The 10,744-nt window shown below is 31.4% G+C and overlaps 1 protein-coding gene across 1 annotated transcript; it reads left to right on the plus strand.

Annotated features, from left to right (window-relative positions):
- The first annotated feature begins 6,872 nt into the window (after nucleotides 1-6,872).
- LOC139857838 (laccase-15-like) lies at nucleotides 6,873-9,301 on the plus strand. The gene is made up of 6 exons (XM_071846675.1): nucleotides 6,873-6,965; nucleotides 7,074-7,225; nucleotides 7,443-7,687; nucleotides 7,879-8,007; nucleotides 8,090-9,037; nucleotides 9,171-9,301. The coding sequence occupies exons 1-6, from the start codon at nucleotides 6,873-6,875 to the stop codon at nucleotides 9,299-9,301; spliced, it is 1,698 nt and encodes a 565-aa protein (XP_071702776.1).
- The last annotated feature ends 1,443 nt before the right edge of the window (nucleotides 9,302-10,744 follow it).

Raw genomic sequence — 10,744 nt, forward strand, 5'->3', positions numbered from 1 at the left:
GACCCCGTCTCACGTTTTTTGCAACCTTGACTAAAAGTGACCTAACTGTTATAATATGAGTACAAAAAATCATATGGATGATAAATTTTAGTCAACTTTGTATAGCTTGCATAGTAATATTTTACACTATAAATAAGGCCTCTATGTTAGCCTTCAAAAACACACTTTGATATATATTTCATATATATGAACTCTCTCTCTTTTCTTACTTATATGTATAAGTCTCTAATTAGTAAATAAGGCAAAAGTAGTTATAAACTACTGAATTATAACACGTTATCAGCACGATGAGCTTAGTGTAATCAAAGGATATCTCAAACGATCACGAGTCACTAATCAAGGTATGAAATTATTAATAATTTTCAGACTCGAATATATCAAATTTTGAACTACTAACATTTTGAACTACTAATTTTTATTAAGTTCTTAGTGCATTTGTATTGTTCTTATTATATGGTTGGCTCTGCCACCTAAATTATATATGGTCGGTTATACCACCTGAATTATATTTCTGCAATCTAACTTTTACTAATTTCACTAACATTTATATTTATGTTATTTAAATTATATATGATCGGTTATACCGCCTGAATTATATTTTATGTAATCTAACTCTTATTAACTTCACTAACATTTATATTTATGTTAATAAGACCTCATGATTGTACGCAACACGTCATTTGACAACACGGTACTTTATGTACGCAACACGTCATTTGACAACACGGTACCATGGGTCGAGATTAATTCCGATCAATACGAATACGATGGGGTCTTTATATGTTATCTAACATTTATGATTACTTATGCAATTAATCATTATTTATTTCATGCATACTAATGTTTATTCTTAAATTTATAATCTTAAAAGTTAAAATACAAAAAAAGTAGTTTGTATTTTTATTAAAAGTAAATCTTAAAAGTTAAAATACAAAAAGTAGTTTGTATTTTTAAGTAAATCTTAAAAGTTAAAATAATAAAAAAAAAATGGTAAAATGGAGTAGCTTTTTGTCAAAAAATGAAGTATTGAAAATGAAGTGATCTCCTTCTATAAATAAAAAAAATATACTTCCTATTGTTTTTCCGTTTTGTTTTGTTTCTCTTTCCTGTTAATTTTTCTCCACCCACATTCCTTGCTCCTGTTGCTCTTTCACATTTCATATCAGCGATGACTAATTTTTTTATATCCATCCATTATTTAATTTCCCACTTGAGTTTTTTGGCAAAATTAATTAACCATAGGAAGAAATGTTAATTTGGCTTCGGTAGTAACGCAGCATTTCAACCCATAGAGATTAGAGAGTTTACATAGTATGAATCATTTTCATTCTAAAAATGGGTAAAATCTTTTCATATAGTTATTTGCATATACATCTTCTTCCTTACAGGTCCTACTTAATAATTAAACAATAATACGTACCCAAGAAATCATGACTGATTTAGTTAGAAGGGTAGTTTTAAAATTATAGTAATAGAAATGGTAGTTTTGGGTTTATGGAGACGGAAGATGAAAGTTGAGAGACAAACAATTATTGTAAGTTGGGAAGGAGCAGAGGCAAAAGAATTGATTAATGTGAAAGTAGTGTGGTCGTTGGTGGATGACGGTTGTCGTCGGCCTATGTTTTGTGGTGGTAACCGGAGTAAAAAATAAGATTAAAAAAGATAAATGGAAGTAAGTTGTTTAGAGCAAATTTTACAGTATTCATGCTCATGATTAGACTCAAAAAAAAAAAAAAAAAAGCATGAAAATAGGACATGATGGGTACTAAATTGATGGTGCACATTGTTAATGAAAAGAAACCGATCCAATTGGTAGTTCCCATTGACAATTTTGCGTATGTTTGTTTGTGTTTGACATGTCTCTTTCATGTCATCATCAAACTTTAAAAAAAAATCACAGATTGAACAAATTGAAAATGCAAATATGTAAATACTTGTTTTTCTCTTTTTTTAGCAAAACATATTTAAGTGTTTTTGATACTCTATGTATAGCAAGTACAAAAAAAAAAAAAAAAGGTTCTGTATCAAAGGTCTATTGTCTAAAGGGAGATGATATTTCCACTCCTATTTCTTATAGATCCACTATATTTTTACTTAACTACCCAAAATACCCTTTAAAATATATATAGTTGACACCCCGCGAAACCACTCCTTTAAGTTTTCTGCAGCGTTACAGTGGGCCTTCTTTTTGGGCCACCCGGAAAAGTGGGTCAGTTAAGTGGCTAACTACTATTGATATTGATATTTGATATGATACTAAAACGTACCACTAGCTACTAAATAATCTCAGTTTTAATTCATACATGTGAAGTTGCTTCACATACATTCAACTTAAAATGATTTTTAAATTTATAAATAACAAAACTTGAACAATATTTACAAAATTTTTGTTATATATTTTCTCATTAAAAAAACTGGCAAATGTTAGTACACCGTCAAATATTTCACTCCATTTGCAGTACGAATCATTCCCATGAGATAAATCTTAAATGATGATATATAAAAAATGATTGTATAATTCTATAAAAAGAAAAAAAAGAGAACGATTAATAAAAAAAATGAAAAAGCACAGCGCTTATGATTAAAAGCGCATATGGTGAAAAAAGATGTATGATGAAAAGCGCATATGGTGATTAATGAAAAAGCACATATGGTGATTAATGAAAAGTATATTGTGAAAAGGAATCACAAATATTTCTTGAAAGAATTCAAGGTTATATATATGGACCAATTCATCCAATATGTGGACCATTTTGATATTTCATGGTTCTAATAGACGCATCTAGCGGATGGTCTCATGTTTATGTGTTATCAAGCCGTAATATGGCATTTGCAAAGTTTCTTGCACAAATTATTAAATTGAGAACACATTATTCTGATTACACCATTAAAAAATGATACTTGATAATGCTGGTGAGTTAACATCTCAAGCATTTAATGATCATTATATATCTACAGGGATTGTTGTTGAACATCCAGTTGCTCATGTGCATACACAAAATTGGTTTAGCTGAATCAATAGATAAACGCTTGCAGCTAATAACTAGACAATTGATAATGAGTACAAAACTCTCAATATTTATATGTGGACATGTAAATTTACATGCTGCGACATTAATTCGCATTATACCATGTGGAAGTCATAAATATTTTCACTTACTACTTGATTTTGGCCAAGAGCCAAATATTTTTCACCTTAGAACATTGGTTGTGCAGTGTATGTTCCAAATGTATCACCACAACACCATAAAATGGTTTTTCAAAGAAAGATGGTAATATATTTTGGATATAAAACATCTTCAATCATAAGATATACTGAACCCATGATGGGTGATGTTTTTACAGCACGTTTTGCTGATTGTCATTTTAATAAAACATTGTTCCCTAGATTAGAGGGTGAAGTAAAAAAAATAAATAAAATGATGCTTCATGATGTGAACATCAATTAAGGTATATTGAACTCGCACAAAAGAATGTGAAACGAAAGTTCAAAAATAATGCATATGCAAGAACTTGCAAATTAATTACTTTATGAATTTACAGATATAAAAAAAAGTGACTAAATCATATATACCAGCGATAAATGCTCCAGCTCGAACTGAAATTCCAAAAGCTGGCAATAATGTCACTGTTGAGTCTTTGCCACGCATCAAACGTGGAAGATCAATTGGTTCTGAAGATAAAAATCCTCGAAAAAGAAAATCAGCTGATAATGAGGTAAAAGAAAGTGTTCAAGAAGAACCATAAATCAATATTCCTTCTGCAGAGGATATTGATAAATGTAAATACAAAAATTACGATAAATTATGCAATATTATGGAACCGAAATGAGATTAAAATCTCTATGAGATATTTTCATATAATTTTACAATGACATCATGAATAAAGATGATGATCTGGAACTAAAATCTGTCATTGAATATACAAAATGGACATGATTGAGCTCAATGGAAAGGAGCAATACGAGCTGAATTAGAATCGCTCAATAAAAGAAAATTTTTCGGATCAATCGTTATCACTTTTAAAGATGTGAAACGTATGGGATATAAATGAATTTTTATCCAAAAAAAAAAAAAAAAAATGTGCAAATGAAGTTACAAGGCAAAACTAGACTTGTAACTCAAGATTTCCCACAAAGACCAGAAATGAATTATGAGGAAAACTTATCCTCCTCTAATTGATACAATTACTTATTAGATACTTAATCAACCTGGTAGTTACTTAAATGCATCTCATGGATGTCATAACTACTTATCTGTATGGATCACTTGATGGTGATATATATGAATATACCTGAAGGGTTTATGGTATCATAAGCATCTAATGCAAAACTCAAAGAAATGTATTCCATTGAATCACAAAGATTTTTATATGGGTTGATACAATAGTATAACTGATTAAGTGATTACTTGATAAAAAAGGGTATACATATAAACTTATTTTGCACGTATGTTTTATAAAAACAATGTTCGGATATGTGATCGTAGTTGTTTATGTCAATATTCTTAACATCATATGAATAGATAAAGAAATCTATGAAATTATTCAACTTCTAAAGAATTATTTTGAAATAAAAGATCTTGAAAAAACCAAGTATTACCTTGGATTGCAAATTGAGCATATGCCTAATGGTCTACTTGTACATCAAACAACTTATACTGAAAAGATTTTAAAACATTTTTTAAAGATAAAACCAATTGGTTTTTAGATCACTCAATATTGACACTGATCCATTTCATCCCCGTGAAGATCATGAAGATATTAACGGATCAGAAGTTTCATATATTAGTGCAATTGGGGCTGTTATGTATCTTACAAATTGTACAAGACCTGACATTTCTTTTACAGTTAATTTATTAACAAGGTTCAACTCTGCCCTTACAAAAAGACATTGGAATGGGATAAACACATATTTTGATACCCTTGATAAACTGCTGATTTAAAATTATTTTATTCTAACGTTTCAAAACAAGATTTGATTGACTATGTATATGCAGGTCATTCATCAAATCCTCATAAAGATAAATCTCAAACTCGATATGTATTCCTAAATGGAGGTACCACAAAATCATGGCGTTCTTAAAACAAACACTTGTTGCAACATCATCAAATCATGTCGAAGTGATTGCATTATATGAAACTACTCGAAAATGTGTTTGGTTGAGATCAATGACACAAATCATTATTGATTCTTGTGGACTAGAACGCTATAAAAGACTAACAACTATCTTCACCAACAACTATATATGAAGATAATGCAGCTTGCATAATACAAATGAAAGAAGAGTATCAAAAGTGACTGAACAAAATATAAATACTGACGAGGCGCCAAAGCTATAGACGGTCTTAACGGTCATAAGTTTGATGGAAAAGAATGGTATGTTGGTAAGGCTCAGAAATGACTAAAAGAGAATAGGAATTGAAACAAGGGTTTAAGCAAGCCATGAAGGAGACTGTAGACAAATCACAGAGGCTAAACTTGTACATAAAAGATTTAGATGATAAATTTTCAGATGAAAACCTCAGGTTCTTCTCATATAAGACAACCAGATTAAAATGAAATACGTTCAATCAACAACTCTGCTGATCTTTATACCAAAGCACTGTCAATCGCTGTTTTCAGAACACACGTTCACAATATTGGCATGAAGCAAGTTCAAAATATGTGACGACTCAGCGATGTCTACTTGAGGGGGAGTCAACTCTATACTGCACTCTTTTTCCCTTGACTAAAGTTTTTATCCCACTGAGTTTTTCTTTAGCAAGGTTTTTAATGAGACAGTACTAGTTGCACTCTAATAAAATTGATCATCCAAGGGGGAGTGTTATAATATGAGTACAAAAAATCATATGGATGATAAATTTTAGTCAACTTTGTATAGCTTGCATAGTAATATTTTACACTATAAATAAGGCCTCTATGTTAGCCTTCAAAAACACACTTTGATATATATTTCATATATATAAACTCTCTCTCTTTTCTTACTTATATGTATAAGTCTCTAATTAGTAAATAAGCCAAAGATAGTTATAAACTACTGAATTATAACACTAACAACATATTAAAAACGTAGATAGAAAATTATAGACGACACTTTAAAATGCCATTTCTAGTATTCCGTGTTTTCATTTGTTAACTTAAAAATGCTAAACTACACGTAAAGTCTCTGAACTTTGATGTACTTAAAATAATGTTTAAGTATTTAAAATCAAATATTGTTATATGTCCATGACTTGGCATAGTACATTTTTGATGGTAACGTGTCTGGCTGACTATTTTTCTTTCATAAATATGATTGACTTTACAGTTTGTTGATTACAACTAAAAAGTCTCGAGGTTTGACCATATTCTTTTTTTTTTTTAATTACGAAAATTTATTTATATTTTATATAAATATAGAAAACGTTTTTCGAATAAAATACGCAAACAAAAGATGCAAAAGAGAGTTTGTAGCTAGAAATCGACAAACATACTAACTATCTAAATCAAATCAAGTATCATCTTGACAATACCTAGTCAAAATCGAAACAATTTGGGGTTTGACCATATTCTTATGTTGGATAATTTCAGGTGATTAAATGCATGTATATGTACGTCTATCTTTATTGAATTTAGGTTTGCATATCTTTTTACCATTATTAAATTAAGTTTTTGACAGCTTAGTAAGTTGACTATAAGAAGTAAAAGAAAAAAAGCAAAGAAAGCATAACTACATTATATCCTCGTATACACATGCATTACTCTTGCTGAATTTACATCATTTCAGATTTACCAAATATTTATATAACTTCACATTTTCAGATTCACCAAATATATTAATATAAATTCACATGAATCTATCGCATTGTGTTACATCCTCTCATCTCTTAAAATGCTTTCAAGCAAAAGAACCTTGTTAACATTCTTTTTGGCGATAGCAAAAATTGTTCATTATGAAGCACTGCTTCGACACCATGATTTTTTCGTAAGTAATTTTCTTACAAAAAAGAATTGCTTGTTTGTTAATAAGTGTTATGTGTAACGTACAACGTTATCTTGAACTGATTGATCGATCATATATTTGATTGTGTAGGTGAAGGAAGCATCTTACACTCGCCTTTGTAAAACGAAAAACATTTTAACTGTGAATGGGCAATTTCCGGGGCCAACGTTGAATGTTTACAGAGGAGAAGTAATTTATGTCAAGGTTCATAACAATGGAAGATACAACATTACTATTCATTGGTAATAACAGTTTTGTTAGTTTTCATCTAACTACAATCCTTGGTGGACGTTGTTAGCTTGCATAAAAAGTGTTGTATATATTGGTTATATATTAACTCTAAGATGTTAGTTATTGAATTATAAACACTTTTATGCACTGCAACCCCTTAAATATTCATTATTTAAATATCTACATTTATTTAAATAAGATTATTTTATTGACTAATGTAAACCGCAGGCATGGAGTAAAGCAACCTAGGAACCCATGGTCAGATGGTCCCGCATATATCACCCAATGTCCAATTCAACCGGGTGATTCATTTGACTACAAGATCATATTCTCAATGGAGATCGGGACTATTTGGTGGCACGCTCATAGTGATTGGTCTCGAGCCACAGTCCATGGTGCTATCGTCGTGCACCATGAGCCGGGCACTCCTTACCCCTTCCCCAAGCCCCATCAAGAAGTACCTATAATACTTGGTACATATTAAAATTTTTAATACAAACAATTGTGTATTTGTTCAAAGTTTATACAGTTGTGATAATTTTTAACACAGTACTTTCTTTATAAGGGCAAAGTTGCAAAAATAAAAGTATTTATGGGTTAACCCGACCCGTTTGGACACCTTCTAGCCCACTCAAACTCTCACCTGTAATTGTTTTCTTTGAAGGTGAATGGTGGAAGCAAGATATTGTGCAAGTGCTTGAAGAATTTGTAGCATCTGGTGGCCCACCTAGAGACTCTGATGCTTACACCATCAATGGTCAACCAGGCGATTTGTATCCGTGTTCGAGCCAAGGTTAGTTCAAGTAATTTCACATCATCAAAAAGTGATTATGCACATAAAACTTGACTTTTTAACATTTGTTAAACACTTGCAGATACCTTCAAGTTAACGGTAGTATCCGGAAAAAGATACATGCTACGTATGGTAAATGCAGCATTGAACGAAGTCCTTTTTTTCGCCATTGCAAACCACTCACTAACCGCCGTAGGAGCCGACGGTAGCTACACCAAACCACTAACCAAAGACTATGTAGTAATCTCACCCGGCCAAACACTTGATTGCATATTTGAAGCAAACCAAGTTCCACCAAAAGGTAGTTACTACATGGCGGCTAGAGCATATTCTCGCACCAACAGCATTGTTTCTTTTGATAACACAACCACCACGGGAATCGTACAATATTACAATGATTCTGTTTCAGTTAACACCGCACCACTATTCCCTTTTCTACCCCATTACAACGACACCAATGCGGCGTTTGACTTTTTAGGAAGCCTTAGGAGCTTGGACCCGACCTTTTATCCGTTAAACGAGGATAAGACACAAATATTTTCCACAATTTCTATAAACACATTCCCATGTGAGAACAGTAAGTGTTTTGGGCCAAATGGTACTCGGCTTTCGGCTAGTATGAATAATATTAGCTTTCAATCACCATCAATTGATATACTCGGAGCGTACTATTATCATATCAGTGGTGTGTTTAACACACGATTTCCTAATGTTCCTCCATTGTATTTCAACTTTACGGATAGGGATTTACCATTGTTTCTACAAACGCCTAAACAAGCCACACAAGTGAAGGTGATAGATTATAATTCGAACGTAGAATTGGTTTTTCAAGGGACAAACTTGGTTGCAGGGCTTGATCATCCTATGCATTTACATGGATTCAACTTTTACGTCGTTGGATGGGGATTTGGTAACTTTGATCCGAAAAAGGACCCGTTGAACTATAACTTAGTGGACCCACCATTTAGAAACACTGTTCTTGTTCCGATAAATGGATGGGCTACTATTCGGTTTAGGGCTTCTAATCCTGGTACACTGCAATACATACAATTATTATATTCCATTTATTTATTAGTATTAGTATATCGTAATCATAGTCACAATCATAATGATAATGATAATGATGATAATATGCATATGTTTGTGTTATGGTATTGAAACAGGAGTTTGGTTTATGCATTGTCATCTGGAACGTCACCTTACATGGGGGATGGATACAGTGTTCATCGTTAAGGATGGAAAACGTAGTGAAGAACACATGCTATCACCACCACATCACATGATGCGATGTTAAATTAATTGGTGTAGATTCACATCATATAAATTAATTCATTTATGCATAATTATGAATCAGGAAATAAATGGGTTACATTATTCTTTTCTAATTGTTTTGCTTTAGTCATAATTCTAAGTAAACATACTCATTCATATTGTACACTGATTTTATTGTCTACGAGTAAACATTTTAAGATTGGAAGGGTCATTTAACTTGTAACAATCTCCTCTATCTCCTCTATATATTAAAGCACGGTCCTAATTAATTAAGATGACAAAAACAATCCAATCAAAAAACAACAGCAGCCTTAGGATGGATTCTTAACATGGAGATCTAATGGTTCCTATTTACCTTAGTTTAGATTTGTCTCTTTCACACAAAGGTTAAGAGAATTTTACTAGATTACCCTTACCATCTCAAAAACCGCTAATTAACCTCTTCCCAAAACACAATATCAGTAAACCCTCAAACATGTTTGTCGCTTGAATGTCTCTAACTGCTTTTCAGTTTCTAAATCTTCATATAATCATCATATACCTAAATACCAAAGCCATTTACGTTTTAAACAAATCAGAAAGTGCGTCAATTTTATAATCAGATTTATGTCTTATACGAATTATTTCTTTCAGCCATCGTTGATCTACAATCGTATATTCAAGGATGAATTTAATTCGTTTTATATAAGGATGTATATCCAGGCATGTATTAAATCCGATTTCGACAATTTTATACCGATTTATTATCGCTTCAATCAAAATTAGGTTTTTGTGTGTTCAATGTGCAGATTGATTGAACATTTGTTGCGGATCATCTCGATTTTACAGTTCTTGAGGTGCGATATACATCCGTATTATTGTATTTGAATTTGAATTATTGATATCTTAGTTGTCTTCTTTAGGGTTTTAGGGTTTCCGATAGAAACGATCGTTTGATGAAAAGTTCTAATCTTGCGATGGTATTATTCCTTCTTTCTCCTATCAACTTTTTTTGGCGTGATCTTGCTATTCTTTTGTGTTTTTTAATTGACTTGGTTTATCTAAATTTCATATTGAGAAAAGTTTTGAAAATTAGATTTGGTTACAGGCGACCATAATTTTCTATGGGATTCAATATATTTAGTAAAAACACTCATCTATTTCTGTAAAATAACAAATCCGAATGAAGATGAAAACCTTTCAAAGTGAAGCATGTGTAAACCATTTTGATACATGTTTTGTGGGTCGTATTTATTTTGATATTTGCAACTTCAATCAATCTTTGTTAGTTGAACACGACTTTACTACTGATATTTATGCTTTTGGAAAGTAATTAGTAGTCTTTAATCACCACCCAAAATGACTTTTTTTATATGGGTCAATATAGTCACTTATAAGAAATGAGCAGATAAAGACTACAATATATTGTTGATTAAGAATTATGACATACCTAGGATCTCTTTAAAAGATGATAACCTGCTTACAC

The sequence above is a fragment of the Rutidosis leptorrhynchoides genome, chromosome 7 (genome assembly GCF_046630445.1).
Source record: "Rutidosis leptorrhynchoides isolate AG116_Rl617_1_P2 chromosome 7, CSIRO_AGI_Rlap_v1, whole genome shotgun sequence".
NCBI lineage: Eukaryota > Viridiplantae > Streptophyta > Magnoliopsida > Asterales > Asteraceae > Rutidosis > Rutidosis leptorrhynchoides.

What these genes read in the sequence shown, in the direction of transcription:
- LOC139857838 (XM_071846675.1), top strand. Translation starts at nt 6,873, where the DNA reads ATGCTTTCAAGCAAAAGAACCTTGTTAACATTCTTTTTGGCGATAGCA. An exon ending in TTCGACACCATGATTTTTTC is followed by an intron (nt 6,966 to 7,073) that starts GTAAGTAATTTT and finishes TTGATTGTGTAG; the next exon opens with GTGAAGGAAGCATCTTACAC. An exon ending in GTATCCGTGTTCGAGCCAAG is followed by an intron (nt 8,008 to 8,089) that starts GTTAGTTCAAGT and finishes AAACACTTGCAG; the next exon opens with ATACCTTCAAGTTAACGGTA.